Genomic DNA, 20,892 nt, shown 5'->3' with positions numbered 1-20,892 from the left:
GAAGCAGGGTTCCCTTCACACCGCCTCATGCCTTTACTTTTCACTTGATTTTTTTTTTTAATTTTATTTATTTATTTTTAAACTTTTTTTTTATTTGACAGGTAGAGTTATAGATAGTGAGAGAGAGAAACAGAGAGAAAGGTCTTCCTTCCGTTAGTTCAGTCCCCTAATGGCCGCTACGGCCGGCGCTGCGCCAATCTGAAGCCAAGAGCTGGGTGCTCCCTCCCAGTCTCCCCTCCGCATGGGAGGGGACCCATGTGCAGGGACCCAAGCACTTGGGCCATCCTCCACTGCCTTCCCGGGCCACAGCAGAGAGCTGGACTGGAAGAGGAGCCACCGAGACTAGTACCCGGCGCCCCAACTGGGACTAGAACCTGGTGTGCCGGCATCGCAGGTGGAGGATTAGCCAAGTGAGCCGTGGCGCCGGCCACTTTTCACTTGATATTAACTCCTTTTCTCACCCCTCACTTTAAGGTGAAACTTTTCCATTAGTGTCAGTCTTCTTGTACCTTTATAATCTTATTCTGTCTTGAGAGTGCCAGCCTCTGATTTCTAGAGGATCTCAAGGGATTTGTAAGGGAGAATGACACAAAAACCTGAGACAGTAGTGTGTGTGAGACCTTTTCATACATAGTTCAGAACCACCATATTGGGCTTAACCTGTACCTGTCCTAGGCACTATTTTTTTTTTTTTTTAAAGATTTTACTTATTTATTTGAGAGGCAGAGTTACAGACAGAGAGGGAGAGACAAATCGAAATGTCTTCCACCTACTGCTTCACTCCCTAGCAACGTGATGTCTGCATCGGCCAGAGCTGGGAGGATCCGAAGCCAGGAGCAGGAGTTTTTTCCAGTCTCCACGTGAGTGCAGGGACCCAAGCACTTGGGTTCTTCCACTGCTTTCCCAGGCCATAAGCAGAGAGCTGGATTGGGAGAGGAGCAACCAGGACACGAACTGGTGTCCATTTGGGAGGCAGGCACCACAGGTGAAGGCTTAACCTACTGAAACACAGTGCCGGCCCCTAAGCAATTATATTTGTAATAAGGTTTGAGTTCAAAGACAGGGAAGGTCATGACAGTTTGAATGATCACATTTTCCTTTCTTCCATACTCTGTCCCCTGCTCCTAGTAATCACACACCTGACCAGTGATTTCTGATGTAATTTGCTTTCAGTAAATTCACCAGGTTTCTGTTAGTGTTAATAGGGTTCCCACACTACCTGGTGCCTCACATTGCTAATGTAGAAGCAAAGTTCCATTGGGAAACTTGAAGCCATAAAATTAAACCATCATTTTTATTTTATTTGTTTATTATTTATTTGAACAACAGAAAGAGACATAAAAAGAGCTTCCATCTGCTGATTCACTCCCTATATGCTGGCAACAGCCAAGGCTAAGCCAGTCAAAAGTCAGGAGCCCGAAACAACCTGGGATTCCCTCCTGGGTAACAGGGAACCAAGTACTTGGGCCGTTACCTGCTGCTCCCAGGGTATACATGAACAGGAAGCTGGAATTGGAAGCAGAGCTGAGGCTTGAACAGAAACGCTCTGATAATAATAGGATGCATGTATCTCATGTCTCATGGCCACCCTGTATCATTTGTGTTTTCTTTAGGGACAATTGTAAATATAAGATTTATTTTATCTTGATATCTTTTTTTTAAAAGATTTATTTATTTATTTGAAAGTCAGAGTTACACAGAGAGAGGAGAGGCAGAGGGAGAGAGAGGTCTTCCATCCACTGGTTCACTCTCCAATTGCCTGCAACAGCTGGACCTGTGCCGATCTAAAGCCAGGAGCCAAGAGCCTCTTCTAGGTCTCCCACGTGGGTGCAAGGGCCCAAGGCCATCTACTGCTTTCCCAGGTCATAGCAGAGAGCTGGGTCGGAAGTGGAGCACCTGGGACTAGAACTGGTGCCCACATGGCATGCCGGCAGTGCAGGTGGCAGGGACTTAACCCACTACACCACAGAGGCAGCCCCCAAGTATAGATTCTAATCCGTTACTTTGTTAGAGTTTTCTAAAAATACCTGCGCATAGGCATTGTGACACAGCAGGTTAAGCCAGCACTTGGCTATGCCAGGACACCATGTGGAGTGCCAATTCAAGGCTTGGCTGCACTGCTTCTGATGCAGCTTCCAGCTAATGTTCCTGGGAAGGCTGTGAAAGATGATCCAAGTACTTGAGTCCCTACCACCTATATTTCGGGAGATCAGGATGGAGTTACTGGCTCCTGGCTTGGGCCTGGCCCAGACCTGGGTCAGACCTGGGTCAGACCTGACTGTTGTGAGCATTTAGGGAGTAAACCAGTGGATAGAAGATCTCTGTTTATCTCTCTCTCTCTCTCTGTCACACTGCCTTTCAGATAAATACATAAATACTTTAAAAAGTGAATAAAAATACCTGCTGCTGTGGAAAGCATTTGGTTCATCTCTGTCAACCTGTATATTTGTTGATTGCTGTGGTTTTATTTGCCTTTCCTCATATTCATTAAGAATTTGGGCACCTGACTGGATTTTTTTTTGAATCTTTTTAGATTCTGGATATTAATCCTTTATCAGTTGTGACAAGGGTTCCAGTCACTGCTTCTCAAAGTGTCAATTTCACTTCTATGGATTTTCTTTAAATGCTCTATTAGTTATCACAGATCAGGGAAAACGTATGCTATTTGTCCCTTTGGGACTGACTTACTACACTAAGTATGAAGTTTTCCAGATTCATCCATTTTATTGTAAATGACCGGACTTCATTTTTTTTAAAACTCTGTGTAGTGTTCCATTGTGTACATATCCCATAGTTTTCTTTATCCAATCTTCAGTTGACAGACATTTACGTTGATTCCGTGTCTTAGGTATTTTGAATTGTAGTGCGATAAACATGGGGGTGCAGATAACCCTTTTATTTGCTGATTTCATTCCCCTTGGGTAAATTCCCAGGAGTGGGATGGCTAGGTCATATGGCAGGTCTACATTCAGATTTCTGAGGTATCTCCAAACTGTCTTCCATAGTGGCTTTTACACTGGGTCTCCCACATGGGTGCAGGGGCCCAAGCACTTGGGGCATCTTCACTGCTTTCCCAGGCACATTAGCAGAGGACTGGATCGGAAGTGGAACAGCTGGCATTTGAACTGGTGCCTTTATGGGATGCTGGTGTTGACAAGGAGTGGCTTAAACTGCTGCGCCATACTGCAAGCCCCTTCAAATCAGTCTTATTTCATCTGTATCTTTTCCTTCGCTGTACTCTCCATGCCTGCCGATTACTTTGGAATAATTTATAGGTATCATGTAATTTATTTTTATTTTTTTGACAGGCAGAGTTAGACAGTAAGAGAGAGAGAGTCAGAGAGAAAGGTCTTCCTTCCGTTAGATCACCCCCCAAATGGCTGCTACGGCTGGTGCACTGCGCTGATCTGAAGCCAGCAGCCAGGTGCTTCCTCCTGGTCTCCCATGCAGGTGCAGGACCCAAGGACTTGGGCCATCCTCCACTGCCCTCCCGGGCCACAGCAGAGAGCTGGACTGGAAGAGGACCAACTGGGACTAGAACCCAGAGTACCGGTGCCGCAGGCGGAGGATTAGCCTAGTGAGCCGCGGCGCCGGCTGGTATCATGTAATTTCAAATGGAATATTTCAGTATGTATTTCTTAAAGATGTTTTATTAAAATAAACAAAATCGCAGTACTATTCTGACAGAAAAAAGCAATGATTCCTTAATATCATCAAATACATAGTGTTCTCATTTCTCCTGTTTCCTGAGGTGTTTACTCCCTGTTGTTTTTTATTGAGTCAGAAGTAAAACAAGAGTCACACATGTTTGGTTAGTTTGTCTCTTAAGTCTCTTAATTGAAGAGTAAATTCTCATTTTTCTCCTAGCAGTTTATTTCTTAAAGAAACCAGTTTTATTTATCTTTAGTTTTGATTTCCTTCTCTCTACGTGTCTGATGCGTTACAGAGCATGCTTACTTCATTTCTTATCATCTGGTAGAGACCTGATCTAATTGAATGTTAATTTTCAGAAGAGTACTTCATGGGTTGGTGTGCCGCCCTCATGAGGTGGGGCAGAATGTCCAGTCATATTTCTCTGTGATGTTAGTAACTGTCAATGGTTATCGCCCAGATCTACCAGTTAGGGATTAAAAAATGCTGATATTCTTTTCCTTATTCACCTGTTGGTGGTCATATTTGTAGGAAAGTCCAAGTTTGAATTTTAAAGCTGCTGCTTTATATTTTTCCAGGATGGCATCCTTTGGGTGGAAGAGGAAAATTGGTGAGAAAGTCTCCAGGGTCACTTCCCAGCAGTTTGAAGCTGAAGCTGCTGATGAGAAGGATGTCCCTGAGAGTGATGAAGGGAATTGGCTTCACGCTGTTAAACGTCGGAAGGAAGTTCTCCTTGAAGGCTGTGCTGAGAAAAGTAAACAGCTGAAGGACGAAGGAGCGAATTTGGCTGAAAATAAAAGGTGTGTTTTTAGACTTTTCTTATGAACAACAGTTTATATTTTCTGGCTCACTGTCAGTAATGAGGTGAATAGTTAGGAATTCTATAAATTATGTTTCTAAAATCTAGCCTACATACTGAATTAATTAAAGTAATAAGGTATTTCTAGTCACCTAAAAATTCCTATGATCAGGAAGAAATGTCAACGCTTGTAAAATAGTTTTTAGCATAAAATAGTCTCTGCTTTGCATCATTATTCTGTTTAAAACAGGTAAATGCCTAGTGAAATGTAATCCAATTTACCATTAGTGGGAGGTAGTATAATCCTTGTGAACTTTGTCCTTATGCAATTATATGCTAGGTAGGCTAGGCATTTAGTGAATGGTTTTAAGGGCATACACATTAAAAAAAAAGTTTGGCAATCCTTTGTTATTTATTTATGTGAAAATGATTTTGTGCATAGATTTTGATAATAGCTCCCTTTATTCATTTCCTTCCCTTAACTAATAATCTCTCAATGCTTTTCCTATATGTTCTTGATTTTTTTTTAAAAGATTTATTTATTTATTTGAAAGTGAGAGTTACACAGAGGGAGAAGGAGAGGCAGAGAGAGAGAGAGAGAGAGAGGTCTTGTATCCGCTGATTCACTCCCCAGTTGGCCGCAACAGTCGGAGCTGATGCCGATCTGAAGCCAGGAGCCAGGAGTTTCCTCCGGGTCTCCCACGTGGGTGCAGGGGCCCAAGGACTTGGGCCATCTTCTGCTGCTTTCCCAGGCCATAGCCGAGAGCTTGATTGGAAGTGGAGCAGCTGGGACTCAAACTGGTGCACATAAGGGATACCGGGACTTCAGGTGGGGGCTTTACCCACTACACTACAGCACCGGCCCCTTTTCTTTCTTTCTCCCTCCTTCCCTCCTTCTCTCCCTTCTTCCTTCTCTTCTCTTCTCTCTTCTCCCTCCCTCTTCCCTCTTCCCTCTTCCCTCTTCCCTCTTCCCTCTTCCCTCTTCCCTCTTCCCTCTTCCCTCTTCCCTCTTCCCTCTTCCCTCTTCCCTCTTCCCTCTTCCCTCTTCCCTCTTCCCTCTTCTCTCTTCTCTCTTCTCTCTTCTCTCTTTTCTCTTTCAAAGGCACAGTTTACAAAGAGAGAGGGAGAGACAGAGAGATTTTTCAGCCTCTGGCTTACTCCCCAAATGGCCTCAACGGCCAGAGCTGGGCTGGTCAAAGCCAAGACCAAGAGCTTCTTTCAGGTCTCCCACGTGGATGGCAGGGGTCCAAGGACTTGGGCCATCCTTTGCTGCTTTCTCAGACACATTAGCAGGGAGCTGCATTGGAAGTGGAGCAACCAGGACTCAAGCTGGCACCCATATGGAATGCCTTTATCCATTACACCATAATGATGGCCCATCTTTTTCTTTTCCTCTTTTTCTTGCCTTTTTATTCCTTTCTTCTTCCTCTGCTTAGTTCTTTCAGAAGGACTGGAAATCATTTTTATATAAGTCAATGGGAAAAAGACAAATTGTTCAGTAAGTTGTATTCAGAAAATTGAATTACTGTATAGAAGAAAGTAAAACCGAGTTTATTTCTAGTTCCATATACAATGATGGATCTTAGATGGATTAAAATTTGAATATGAAAGGTAAAATGATCCAGTTAACAGAGGAAAATACATATGGTGGGGCCGGTGCTGTGGGTAGTGGGAAAAGCCTCTGCCTGCAGTGCTGGCATCCCATGTGAGCGCCGGTATGAGTCCCGGCTGCTCTACTTCCTTTCCAGCTCTCTGCTATGGCCTGGGAAAGCATTATAAGATGGCTGAAGTCTTTCGGCCCCTGCACCCATGTGGGAGACCCGGAAGAAGCTCCTGGCTCCTGGCTTCGGATCGGCGCATCTCTGGCCGTTGCAGCCAGTTGGGGAGTGAACCAGCTGATGGAAGACCTCTCTCTCTCTGCCTCTCCTTCTCTCTCTGTGTAACTCTGACTTTCAAGTAAATAAGTAAATCTTTTAAAAAAATACATGTGGTATTTTTATAGTCTATGGTAGAAAATTTTTTTTTAATTTGTTTATTTGAGGGGCAAGGAGACAGAGTTCCCAATACTGATTCACTCCCCAGTTACCAGCAATGGCTGGGAGCCAGGAACTCAATGCAAGTCTCCCACAAGAGTGGCAGGAACCCAATCACTTGAGCCAATACCACTTATTAGTGGCAAGTTAGAGTCAGGAATGGAGCGAGGTCTCAAATCTAGGCACTCTCATATGGGTTGAGGGCATTTTTTTTTTTTTTAAGATTTGTTTATTTGAAAGAATGACAGAGAGACATAAAACTTGTTTTTTAAGATTTATTTATTTATTTGAAAGGCAGAGTTTCAGAGAGGCAGAGGCAAAGAGAAAGAGAGAGAGAGAGAGGTGGGTCTTCCATCCCCTGGTTCACTTCCAGAATGGCTGCTATGGTCAGAGCTGTGTCGATTGGAAGCCAGGAGCCAGGAGCTTCTTTCGGGTCTCCCATGTGAATGTGGGGGCCCAGAGACTTGGGCCATCCTCTGCTGCTTTCCTAGGCACATTAACAAGGAGCTGGGTTGGAAGAGGAGCAGCCGGGAGTAGAACTGGCGCTCATATGAAAGTCTGGTGCTACAGACAGTGGCTTTATCCACTGTACCACTGCTTTGGCCCCAGTATGTGGGTATCTTAATTGACATCTTAATTGCTAGGACAACAGCTTGCTTTCTGAGCTTCCCTTTGTTTTAAAGAAATATTTATTTATTTATTTGCATTTATATGATAGACAAGGAGGGAAAGAGAGAGAGCGATCTCCTGTTTGCTGATTCATTGCCCATATGACCACAGTAGCCAGGAATGGGCCAGGCTGAAGCCAGGAGTGAAGGGAACTCAGTCTTTATTTCCCATATAGGTGGCGAGGACTCAACTATTTGAGATATTACCTGCTGCCTTCCATGGTGCACTTTGACAGGAAGCTGGAATTGGCAGAGGAGCTGGGACTCAGACCCAGGCAAACTGATATGAGATGAATGCCCATCCCAGGACTTTGTTTAATTAAAGAAACATTTCAAAACTGTATTAAAGTTGAAAGTGTGGTATAACCCTGTTATCCCTCTAGCTGGACTCAAAAATTCTTAATATTTCTTTTATCTTTTTCTCATATATATACCTATAATTATGTGTGTGTGTGTGTGTGTGTGTGTATGTATGAATATATTTTGGCTGATTTACATGAAAGTAAGTTGCAGACATCATGACAATGATACCTAATTCAGTATGCTTCTCCTAAGAATAAGGATATTTTGTTACCTGACATACCATTATCAAATTTGTGAAAATTAACAATTCCATAATATGCTCATATTTAGTTTTTTTTACTTTTACCCCAATGTCTTTTCTGTATGTGCATTTATACTTATTTATTTATGTATTTTAATTTTATTTGAGAGGCAGAGACAGAGACAGAGATCTTCCATGTGTAGGTTTACTCCCCTAATGCTTGCAACAACCAGGGCTGGACAAGGCCGAAGCCAGGAGACTAGAACTCAAGCCAGGTGTCCCATGTAAGGGGCAGGGGCACAAGAACTTTAGTCATCATTTGTTGCCTCCTCATATGCTCATTAGCAGGAAGCTGGAATCAAGAATGTCACCAGGACTCGAACCCAGAGAGAGGCAGAGAGAGGTCTTCTATCCGATGGTTCACTCCCCAGATGGCCGCAACAGCCAGAGCTGTGCTGATCCGAAGCCAGGAGCCAGAAGCTTCTTCCTGGTCTCCCATGCGGGTGCAGGGGCCCAAGGACTTGGGCCATCTTCTACTGCTTACCCAGGCCATAGCAGAGAGCTGGATTGGAAGAGGACAGCCGGGACTAGAACCAGCGCCCATATTGGATGCCAGCGCTTCAGGCCAGGGCGTTAACCCGTTGGGCCACAGTGCCAGCCCCTTCTTTTCTTTTTTTATTTATTTATTTGAGGTAAAATTACAGACAGAGAGAGGGAGAAAGGTCTTCCAACCACTGGTTCAGTCCCCAAATGGCCACAGTGCCAGAGCTGAACCATTTTGAAGCCAGGAGCCAAGAGCTTCTTCCAGGTCTCCCATATAGGCGCAGGGGCCCAAGCACTTAAGCCTTCTTCTGCTTTCCCAGGCCATAGCAGAAAGCTGGATCAGAAGAGGAGCATCCAGGACTAGGATTGGAGCCCATATGGGATGCTGTACCACAGGCAGAGGCTTAGCCCACCATGCCACAATGCCAGCCCTGATTAAAGAAAATTTCTAATGTATATTAAAGTTGAAAGTATGATAATCTTGTATCCCTCTGTTGATGCTGAAAAACTTTTTGTGTTAAGTTGGGCGATGCCAGAGCCAGGAGCCTGGAACTCCATCAAGACCTCACAAGGGGTTGGCAGGGGCCAAGGTACTTGGGCCATCTTCTGGAGCCTTCCCTACTGGAGTGAAATTGGAGCAGCCAGAACTCAAACTGGTGCTTAGGTGGGATGCCAACATCACAAGTGATGGTTTAACTTGCTGTACCACAACTCTGGCCTCTGCAAAACTCTTTTTTAAAATTTAAAAAAAAATTTTAATTTTTAAATTTTAATTTATATAAATTTGTTGTATTTCATATATACAGATTTAGAAACATAGTGATTTTTTTTTTTTTTTTTAGAAAAGATTTATTTGAAAGAGTTACACAGAGAGAGATGAGAGGCAGAGAGAGAGGGAGGTCTTCCATCCTCTGGTTCACTCCCCAATTGGCTGCAACAGCTGGAGCTGCGCCTATCTGAAGCCAGGAACCAGGAGCTTCTTTTAGGTCTCCCACATGGGTGCAGGGGCCCAAGGAGTTGGGCCATCTTCCATTGCTTTCCCAGGCCATAGCAGAGAGCTAGATCAGAAGTGGAGCAGCCAGGACTTGAACTGATGCCCATATGGGATGCTGGCACTGACAGGTGGTGGCTCTGCCCGCTGTGCCACTGTGCCAGCTCCCATAGTGATACTTTGCACCCTACCCTTCCTCCTATCCAGGCTCCAATACTACTTCTTCCTCTCTCTCCCATTCCCACTCTTAATTTTTTTTTTAACTTTTATTTAATGAATATAAATTTCCAAAGTACAGCTTATGGATTACAATGGCTTCCCCCCATAACTCCCCCCCCACCCGCAACCCTCCCATCTCCCGCTCCTTCTCCTCTTCCATTCACATCAAGATTCATTTTCAATTTTCTTTATATACAGAATATCAGTTTAGCATATATTAAGATTTCAACAGTTTGCACCCACATAGAAACACAAAGTGAAAAATACTGTTTGAGTACTAGTTATAGCATTAAATCACAATGTACAGCACATTAAGGACAGAGATCCTACATGAGGAGTAAGTGCACAGTGACTGCTGTTGTTGACTTAACAAATTGACACTCTTGTTTATGGCGTCAGTAATCACCCTAGGCTCTTGTGATGAGTTGCCAAGGCTATGGAAGCCTTTTGAGTTCACCGACTCTGATCATATTTAGACAAGGTCGTAGTCAAAGTGGAAGTTCTCTCCTCCCTTCACCCACTCTTAATTTTTACAAAGATCTACTTTGAGTTTACTTAATGGTCATTAAGTTAATCCTACATTAAGTAAAAAAGCTCAACTGATAGTATGAAGGAAGAAAAACACTGTTGCTCAACAGAAGAGACAAGGGCTGTAAACGATCATCAAATCTCAGAATGTCCATTTCACCCTAATACATTACATTTTAGGTAATCTATTCTTTCCCTTAGATAAGGGAAAACATATGGTATCTGTCTTTTTGGGACTGGTGTAGTTCACTAAGAATAATGATATTAAGTTGTGTCCATCTTATTGCAAAAGATAAGATTTCATTTTTTTTTTTTTTTACAGCTGAGTATTACCCCAAGTACCTCATAGTTTATATATGCCATAATTTCTTTACCCAGTTAACAGTTGATGGACATATGGTTGATTACATATCTTTGTGTGTGTGTTTTTATTTTTTTAAGATTTATTTATTTATTTGAAAGGCAGAATTACAGAGAGGCAGAGGTGGAGAGAGAGAGAGAGAGAGAGAGAAAGTCTTCCATTTGCTGGTTCACTCCCCAAATGGCCGAAACTGCCAGAGCTGGGCCAATCCTAAGCCAGGATCCAGGATCTTCTTCCAGGTCTCCCATGTGGGTTTAGGGGCCCAATGACTTGGGCAAACCTCTGTTGCTTTCCCAAGCCATTAGCAGGGAGCTGGATCAGAAGTGGAACATCCAGGACTCAAACCAGCACCCATATGGGATGCCAACACTGCAGGCAGCAGCTTTACCTGCTATGCCACAGCTCTATCCCCAATTTTATATCTTAGCTATTGTTAATTGAGCTGCAGTGACATGGGGGTAGAGATAACTCTTTCATATGCTAATTTCTTTTGGTTTGAGTAAATTGCGAGGAGTGGGATGGCTGGGTCATATGGTAGGTTTATATTCAGATTTCTGAATTATCTCTGTACTGTTTTCCATAATGGCTGGACCAGTTTACATTCCCACCAACAGTGGATTTTCTCCATATCCTCACCATCATTTGTTGTTTGTTGATTCTGTATGAGAGCCATTCTAATTGGAGTCAGGGGAAACTTTATTTTGGACTTGATTTGCATTTCCCTGATAGCTAGTGATCCTGATCATTTCTTGATGTGTCTGTTGGCCATTTGAATTTCCTCTCTTGAAAAATGTCTGTTTATGTCCTTTGCTCATTTCTTAACTGGATTGTTTGTTTTTTTTTTTTGTTGTTGAATTTCTTGATCTCTTTATAGATTCTAGATAATAACCCTTTATCAGTTGCATTGTTTGCAAATATTTAATCCCATTCTGTTGGTTGCTTCTTCACATAACTGAGTGGTTTCTTTTGTAGTGCAGAAGCTTCTCAGCTTGATCATAGAGATCTTGGATATACTTGATTGATTTCAAAGTATTTGATTCTTTTTGTAGCTATTACGAATGGGCTTGATCTTAAAAGTTCTTTCTCAGCCATGATGTTGTCTCTGTATACAAAGACAATTGGTTTTTCTTTGTTTATTCTGTATCCTGCCACTTTACCAAACTCTTTTATGATTTCCAGTAGTCTCTCAATGGAGTCTTTTGGATCCCCTATATATAGCATCATGTCATCTGCAAATAGGGATAGTTTTACTTCCTCCTTTCCAATTTATATCCCTTTGGTTTATTTTTCTTGCCTAATGGCTCTGGCTAAAACTTCCAGGACTATATTGAAATAGCATTGGTGAGAATGGGCATCCTTGTCTGGTGCCAGATCTTAGGGGGAATGCTTCTGGCTTTTCCTCATTCAATAGTATGCTGACCGTGTATTTGTCACAGATTGCCTTGATTGTTCCTTCTGTACCCAGTTTGCTTAAGGTTTTCATCCTGAAAAGATGTTGTATTTTTTTTTTAAGATTTATTTTATTTATTTGAAAGACAGAGTTACAGAGAGAGGTAGAGGCAGAAAGAGAGGTCCTCTATCTGCTGGTTCACTACCCAGATAGCTGCAACAGCCAGAGCTGTGCCAATCCAAAGCCAGGAGCCAGAAGCTTCCTCCAGGTCTCCCACATGGGTGCAGGGGCCCAAGGTCTTGGGCCATCTTCTACTGCTTTCCCAGGCCATAGCAGAGAGCTGGATCAGAAGAGGAGCAGCCAGGACTAGAACTGGCACCCATATGGGATGCCAGGGCTTTAACCCACTGCACCACAGCGCCCGCCCGTGATATTGTATTTTATCATTTTATCAAATGTATCTGTTGAGATAACCATACGGTTTTTGTTCTGCAGCTTATTAATGTGATGCATCACATTTATTGATTTGCAAATGTTGAACCATCCCTGTACACCAGGGATAACTCGCACATGGTCTGGGTGAATAATCTTTTTGATGTGTTGTTGGATTTGATTAATCAATAATTTGTCAAGGAATTTTGCATCTATGTTCATCAGGGAAATTGGTCTATAGTTCTCTTTCTCTGTTGTATCTTTTTCAGGTTTAAGAATGAATGTGATGCTGTCTTCATAGAAGGTGTTTGGGGGGATTCCCTCCCTTTCACTTGTTTTGAATAGCTTGAGAAGAATTGAAGTTAGTTCTTTAAATGTCTGGTAGAATTCAGCAGTGAAGCCATCAGTCCTGGTATTTTCTTTGTTGGGTGGGCCTTTTTACTGGTTCAATCTCTGATTTGGTTATTTGTCTGTTTAGGTTTTCTTTGTCTTCATGGCTCAATTTTGGTAGGTTGTTTACATCCAGAAAGCTATCCATTTCTTCTAGGTTTCCCAGTTTGTTGACATACAGCTCTTTGTAGTAATTCCTGATGATTTTTTATTTTTCTGATATATTTTGTTACATTTACTTTTTCATCTCTAATTTTATTGATTTGGGTCTTTTCCTCCTTTTTTTATTTTTGGTTAGTTGAGCCAGTGGTATATCAATTTTCCTTGGTTTTTAAAAAACTCTTAATTCCATTGATTTTTTTTTTTTTTTAAGATTTTGTTTATTTATTTGAGAAATAGAGTTAGCAGACAATGAGAGGAAGAGACAGAGAGAAAGGTCTTCCTTTCGTTGGTTCACTCCCCAAATGGCTGCAACGGCCAGAGCAGTGCCAATCCGGAGCCAGGAGCCAGGAGCTTCTTCCCGGTCTCCCACACCTGTGCAGGGGCCCAAGGACTTGGGTCATCTTCTACTGCTCTCCCAGGCCACAGCAGAGAGCTGGATCAGAAGAGGAGCAGCCGGGACTAGAACTGGTGCCCGTATGGGATGCTGGCGCCACAGGCGGAGGATTAACCTACTGTGCAATGGCGCCAGCCCCAATTCCACTGATCTTTTTTTCTGTGTTTTTGTTTTTAATTTTGTTTATTTCTTCTCTAAGTTTAATTATCTCTTCCCTCCTACTAATTTGTAGTTTGGCTTGTTGCTGTTTTTCTAAGTCCTTGGGATGCATTGATGGCTCATTTATTTGGTACCTACCAATTTTTCATAGAGGCACCAAGTGCTGTAAACTTCCCTCTTAACACTGTTTTTGCTATATCCCATAAGTTTTGAAGTGATGTCTTGTCATCTTAATTTGTTTCCAGAAATTTTTTGGTTTCTCTTTTGATTTTTTTCTATACCCACTGTTCTATCTCAGGTATTTCTTATAAACTGAGTAATGTGTGCAGATTTGATTTAAAGTCTCATCATTTTTGGCAAGAGTATGTGATAGGTGAAGTTTGTGCTTTATGTTGTATTGTATTGGAAGATAACTAACATTAGGTTGTTGTCTCTGTTAGTGTAGCTGTTGGAAAGATACTGTACCTGTGTCCTTCAGTTTGCTCCATTGAGAGCCAGATTTTCATAAAAATGTTATTTTATTGTTGCTCCCCCATTTGCGGAGGAACGACACCAGACCCTGCGCTGTTCTCTTTCCCCGGCCCTTCCCGGGTTTGCTGCTGCTCCCCCAACCCTGCCTCCGCGGAGGGGTGGCACCCCCGCTGCTTCCCCCGCTTCCGCGGAGGAGAGGCACACCACCAGCCGGCTCTCTCAGGGGTTCCTCAGATGTTCCTCCTGCATGTTGTCTCTCTCCTCCTTTATAGTCCTCTTCCACCAATCCCAGCTCTGCTGGCGTTCTCTCCCCACACGCTGAGCACGCTGCTCTCCTCCAATCAGGGGCAGGATCAGCTCCTGCAGCTTGTTAGTCGAATTGGTGAGGCAGCTGTGTGGAAGTTGTTTACTCCCTCTCAGCGCCATATGGTGGGAGATCAGATGCATAGAGTTAGTCTTAGCAGTTCCAGTAGTTTAGTCTAGTCTTGGTAATCTCAGTATTTATTTATCCAGTCTTAGTACTTATTTGTCTCCCGGGCGACGGGCCCTGCTCCCCACATTTTATTTTCTCAGATTTTATTTTATTTATTTGAATGGCAGAGGGTCAGAGAAAGGGATGGAGGGAGGGAGGGGGAGAGAGAGAGATATTAGAGACAGATATCTTCCACTTGCTGGTTCACTCCCCAAATGGCCACAGTAGCCTGTGGTGGTCAAGGTTGAATCCAGGAGTCTGGAACTCTGTCTGGGTCTCATGAGTGAGTCAGAGGTCTAGGTATTTGGGTCATCTTCTGCTGCCTTCCCAGGCGCATTAGCTGGATCAGAAGCAGAACGGCTCTTAGCACTCGGGACCTCCAGCACCCTAGTATGGGATGCAAGTATTGCAGGCTGCAGCTTAACACATTGTCACAATGCTGGCCCCTTCCTAAAAATTTTAAAACATTTATTGTTGAAGAAAATATATTAGGAAAATTGGTTTTCACAATATGAGAACTGTTGATTTATTTGCACTATTTATTTGATTTTTAGAAGATAGATCTATTACCAACAGTAGTATCTGAATGCGTCTTTGGTTGGGAAAGAATATTCTTCAGATGACCCATACATCTAAAAATCAGGCCTGTGTGCCTTTGACTGGTATCTTCCATGTGCAATTGAAGACTTTGAGAAATTAAAATAAAAGGAAGTAGTAAGTAAGAAACACCTTTTCTCTTTCTTTGTTTCCTCCCTCTCTCCCTCCTTCCTTCTACCATAAGATTCCTTATTAATGATTTTTGACATAAATGAGTCAAAACTGAATGACATACTACTTTTTAGGTTTGCTTTTATTTTTGATTCTTGTGTAACCTTTTATATTTAAAAAAAAAAAAAAGAAAAAAAGAAAATGGTCAGGGCCGGCGCTGTGGCTCACTAGGGTAATCCTCTGCCTGCGGCTCCAGCATCCCATATGGGCGCCGGGTTCTAGTCCCGGTTGATCCTCTTCCAGTCCAGCTCTCTGCTGTGACCCAGGAAGGCAGTGGAGGATGGCCCAAGTGCTTGGACCCCTGCACCCGCATGGGAGACCAGGAAGAAGCACCTGGCTCCTGGCTTCAGATGGGTGCAGCACCGGCTGCAGCGGCCATTTGGGGGGTGAACCAACAGAAGGAAGACCTTTCTCTCTGGCTCTCTTACTGTAACTCTACCAGTCAAAAAAAAAAAATGCTATTAAAAAAAAAAAACAAAATGGTGCTTAAACTACAGTATATTAGCATGTCAAATTGGGAATGTAAGGTGGAAAATAAGTAACAGTCAGGATCAATTAACATTTTAACTGTTAGATGGCTGGCGCCATAGCTCAGTAGGCTAATCCTCCGCCTGTGGCGCCGGCACACCGGGTTCTAGTCCTGGTTGGGGCGTTGAATTCTGTCCCGGTTGCTCCTCTTCCAGTCCAGCTCTCTGCTGTGGCCCGGGAGAAAAGTGGAGGATGGCCCAAGTCCTTGGGCCCTGCACCCGCATTGGAGACCAGGAGAAGCACCTGGCTCATGGCTTCGGATCAGTGCGGTGTGCTGGCCACAGCGCACCAGCCTCAGCGGCCATTGGAGGGTGAACCAAGGAAAAAGGAAGACCTTTCTCTCTGTCTTTCTCTCTCATTGTCCACTCTGCCTGACAAAAAAAAAAAAAAAAAAAAAAAAAGAAAACCAATTGTAAACTTTCCAGATTTATGAAATCACTTTCAGAACATCCATAAAACATCTTAGAAATTCCTGTAAATGCCTGTTAAAAGTTCATTAACTGTTGTTTTTGCCTTTTCTCCAGACCACACTAGTGTGTAGAAGGGAAAAGCTATTCCGTTATTGCCATGGGATTCTCTCTGAATTTCCTGCGGTAGAAGAGAGATATCAACATTGTAGATAAACAAAATAATTCTTGTTTCTGCCTGCAGGCCAAAACATTGAGTCACAGTACTCAAATCAGCTGCATTGAATGCTTTGAGTGGAGCACTTTGTGAGATGATTAAGTATTTTGTTCTTCAGCATTTGTTTTGAAGTAATGTATACACAGCTTTAGAAAATAACTGAACAGATTCTACCAAAGGAATCATGTAGAATTGAGTGGTTTGGCTTCTCTAAGTGTAATAAAAATAGAAATAATAGTTTAAAAATATCTGAAACTATTAAGCTTGATTGAAATTAATTAAGTTAAATAAATTAAAAAAATGACCATTCCATGCTCACCAAATCAACGTCACCTTTCTTAAATCACTCTCATTTAATTACATGTAGCCTCCTTGGACTTCCTTGCTTTGTGAATAAAGTTCTTATGCAATTTTGTGTTATGCCTCTGTCTGAAAAACTCTTTTCTCCTGTTTTGTGATGTTTTTCTTGTTATTTAGCTGTCTGCTGATATGTCATCTCAGTGAGCCCCTCTGTAACAAGGGGCACCTTTGTGCTTCCTCTTCTTCATATTAGCCTGTTTTTAATTTGCTTTTAGTATTTCTGCCTTTTTGAAATTACCCTATATATCAGTATACTTATATGTTGTTTCTTTTCTGTGTAAATGTAGAATCCAGGATGGTGAGGACTTTGTGAAACTTGTAATGTGTCATCAGCTCTTGGAATAACTTGTGGCACTTACTAGGTCCTCAATGTTTATGAAACTGTACTATTTAGCTGTATTGCAGCTCAATAATAATAAATAATAAAAATATTTTTATTTTATAATTTGCTGCATTGTATGTACCGAGTATGCATTTTTGAAAAAATATTTATTTATTTATTTGAAAGTCAAAGAGAGAGAGAAAGAGAGATCTTCCATCTGCTGTTGCACTCCCCAGATGGCCACAATGGCCAGGGCTGGGGCAGGCTGTTGCCAAGAGCCAGGAACTTCTTTCAGGTCTCTTATGTGGGTGGCAGGGGCCCAAACACCTGGGCCCATCTTCTGCTGCTTTTTTTCCCCCTAGATCATTAGCAGAGAGTTGGATCAGAAGTGGAGCAGCTGGGATATAGCCGGGTAGCTAGGAACTTCGATCAGGCTCTCCCATATGGGTGCAGGGGCCCAAGTGCTTGGGCCATTCTCTGCTGCTTTCCCAGACACATTAGTGGGGAGCTGGATCAGAAGTAGAGCAGCTGGACTCAAACAGGTTCCCATATGGGATGCTTAACCCACTGTGCCACAGCACCAGCCCCTGTATTTTGTTTCTTAGCCCAACCATAAAGGCCTTTGAAAATAGAATTTTCCTGTTGTACTTCTGTGTGACTATGTGGCATTTGAGAATAATTGCCCTATTCTGAATCTTATTCTTTTTCCATTATCCCATATTCCACAATTTTTCAGGCTCTTTTGTGTACAAAAGGCTTTCTTTCTATAATAGGAGCTAACGATATATACAGTATAGTGGGCCTTAGGGCTGGATAGCCTAGTTTTATCACAACTCAACCATTTACTAGCTTTGTAATATTAGTCAAATCATTTTACTTCTCTGTATTTAGCTTTCCTCTTGGAAAAAATACCTGACTGTAACATTGCTATGATGAAGAAATGAACTTACTTATATAACATACTTAACAGGGACTTAATACTTAGCATAGACCCAATAAATATTAGCTTTGGTTATTGCTAGTATCCTTAGTGTTACTGGTTTTTTTTTTTTTTTTTTTTTTTTTTTAAGATTTATTTGTTTATTTAAAAGAGTTACACAGAAAGAGGAGAGGCAGAGAGAGAGAATTCCTCCATCCGATGGTTCACTCCCCAGTTGGCTGCAATGGCTGGAGCTGTGCCAATCCGAAGCCAGGAGCCAGGAGCTTCTTCCGGGTCTCCCAGGTGGGTGCAGGGGCCCAAGGACTTGGCCATCTTCTACTGCTTTCCCAGGCCATAGCAGAGAGCTGGATAGGAAGTGGAGCAGCGGGAACTCCAAGCGGTGCCCATCTGGGATGCTGGCACTTCAGGCCAGGGCGTTAACCCGCTGCGCCACAGCATTGCCCCCATACTGTTACCGTTAATACATTATTATTACATTTCTAATTGTTCTGCCTCCTTGATTTGTTGTGTATCCTTTCACTTTTTTTTTTTTTTAAAGTCTATTTATTTGAAAGAGTTACAGAGAGAGGTAGAGCCAGAGAGAGAGAGGTCTTCCATCTGCTCATTCACTCCCTAAATGGCTGCTACGACTGGAGCTGGGCTTAGCCAAAGCCAGGAGCCAGGAGTTTTCTCCAGGTCTCCCATGTGAGCGCAAAGCCCCAAGCACTTGGACCATTCTCTGTTGCCTTCCCAGGCCATAGCAGGGAGCTGGATTGGAAGTGGAGCAGCCGGGACTTGAACTGGTGCCCATATGGGATGCTGGCACTGCAGGTCCGGGCTTATACCCACTGCACCACAGTGCCATTCCCATTCACTTTCAATGTTATTTGTTTCATGGGGTTTTGTGAGGCTAAAGTCCAATGATGGTTGTGAAAATACTTTAAAAATTAGATGTGGACTTTCACTTAGAACCGTGAGAGAGTATTTAGAACTAGACCTGGAAAACCCCAAACAACTGAAAAATTGGACAGAGGATATGAAACAATTGTTTTCAAATAATGGACAATAACTAGTACAAGACTGATTTTTAAGAGAAGGGACACAAATAAGCTCCCTATAAGCTCCCTTATTTTCTACCTGAGAGCCAGTTTCCAGGTTGTAAGCACATAGACGGGGAAACCAGACAGATCTCAGTGGTCTCATTGAGTTGAGGTGATGGAGATTGGATTTTGGAGAGTTGAAGGAAACTAGAAGTTGTAAGGACTACCAGAGAGGGCCCAGCGCTGCGGCGTAGTGGGTAAAGCTGCCACCTGCAGTGCCGGCATCCCATATGGGTACTGGTTCGAATCCTGGCTGCTCCACTTCTGATGCAGCTCTCTGCTATGGCGTAGGAAAGCAGTGGAAGATGGCCCAAGTCTTTGGGCCTGGAGGAAGCTCCTGGCTCCTGGCTCCTGGTTTTGGGTCAGTGTAGTGCTGGTTGGTGTGGCCAATTGGGGAGTGAACCAGCAGATGGAAGTCCTCTCTCTTTCTCTGTCTGCCTCTCCTTCTCTCTCTGTGTAACTCTGACTTTTAAATAAATAAATAAATCTTTAAAGAAAAAAAAAATACTACCAGAGAAGGAAGAGCTACTTAGAGAAAAGGTCTAAAGATCTTTATGAAGTCCCCTTGAGACTTTGTTGAATATTAGGCCAAGCAGCTGTGGAAGAGATTCTGTTAGTCTAGGCAAAATAACTGGGAAAGCGTAAGCTGAACAATTCTCAAGAGTTCATACATAGAGACGTATTCAAGTTTCAAATATCCAGACTGGAGTGTCTTTAGTGGTCACCAGGATGTTCAGTGGCGTCACCAGAGGGATTATGCCTCACTATTATGCACTATCCCTGGAGGGAAGGCTGTCAGAACTTGCCCTAACAGAGCTTAAAAAAGAATTTTTTGAAGTGTTCAAACATACAAAAGTGAACTACCTGCCAGAACAGATTCAAAAGTTTCCAGGCAGTAGTGTAACACTTAAAATGTTCAGCCTTCAATCAAAAGTTACTAGACTTGCCCATGTGACCCATAACAGGAAACTAGTTCGTCAGTGCAAATACTCAGAAATAGCATGTATGATGGAAGTAATAGACAATGAAGTTAACATGGTAACAAACTCTTTTCAAATATTCAAAGGGAAATATGAATGTAATAAAGGGGTGAAATCAAAGATAAAGAAAAAGAAGGGGCTGGTGCTGTGGCATAGCAGGTAAAAAACCACCGCCTGCAGTGCCAGAATCCCATATGGGTTCCCGTTTGAGTCCTGGCTGCTCCACTTCCGATCCAGCTCTCTGCTATGGCCTGGGAAAGCAGTAGAAGATGGCCCAAGTTCTTGGGCCTCTGCACCTGTGTGTGAAGACCTGGAGGAAGCTCCTGGCTCCTGGCTTCAGATCAGCCTACCTTTGGCCATTGTGGCCATTTGGGGAGTGAGCCAGAGGATGGAAGACCTCTCTCTCTCTCTCTCTGCCTCTCCTTCTCCTTCTGTGTAACTCTGACTTTCAAATAAATAAATAAATCTTAAGAAAAAGAAGAAGAAACATCTAAATATGAAAAATATAATATGTTCTTTATCGTGGCAGCTTTTACGAGTGCTTATATTTGTCAAAACTCATCAAACACTATGCTTTAAGTGGGTACATGTTTGTGGTATATACATTTTGTTCCAATAAATTGATTTACAAAAACCAAAGTTGAGTGCTTGTCAGATGTAAAACAATTCTGTGTTTGTTTCATGCAACTCTGTGCTTGTTTTGAATGTATTTTTGTTCTGAATTTGCTATTTTTAAAGTTAATTGTTAGAAGTTACAGTTCATATATCAGTAAAGTTATGGATCTGCAGATCGCAAATTCTGTGATCTGAACATTTTATCACCCTGTCTCAGTACCTCTTGTGCACCACGTGTGAGGCCGTGGCAGAAGTTACCAGGCTTAATGTAGGTGTAGAATGGGGCTTTTTGCAGTTGCATGTATTCACAAGTCTTGAGTTTGAATCCTATCTCTTCAACTTAACATCTCAAAGGATGTATAACACTTAACATTTTTAAACTTTAGATTCTTTTTGTATAGGAGTAAGTGAAAGAAAGTATAGACGAGTTTTGAATGGGTAGTAGTTCTTAGAATGGTAGACAGGAAGT

At 42.6% G+C, this 20,892-nt stretch overlaps 1 protein-coding gene across 7 annotated transcripts in view; it reads left to right on the top strand.

Moving 5' to 3' along the window:
- Positions 1 to 20,892, top strand: part of TTC33 (tetratricopeptide repeat domain 33) — a 75,225-nt gene that overhangs the window by 2,516 nt on the left and 51,817 nt on the right. For 6 of the 7 annotated variants that reach the window (XM_051853785.2, XM_008262149.4, XM_008262146.4 and 3 more), the window contains exon 2: positions 4,230 to 4,451. In XM_051853785.2, coding sequence (XP_051709745.1) covers positions 4,231 to 4,451 — 221 coding nt within the window. In that variant the 5' untranslated portion in view covers position 4,230. Of the gene's footprint in view, positions 1 to 780; positions 861 to 4,229; positions 4,452 to 20,892 lie in introns of those variants that run through there. The other variant, XM_070056677.1, reaches the window with a different exon arrangement.

This window comes from Oryctolagus cuniculus, chromosome 14 (genome assembly GCF_964237555.1).
Source record: "Oryctolagus cuniculus chromosome 14, mOryCun1.1, whole genome shotgun sequence".
In the NCBI taxonomy this organism is placed as follows: domain Eukaryota; kingdom Metazoa; phylum Chordata; class Mammalia; order Lagomorpha; family Leporidae; genus Oryctolagus; species Oryctolagus cuniculus.
This window is presented reverse-complemented; position numbering and strand designations above follow the sequence as displayed.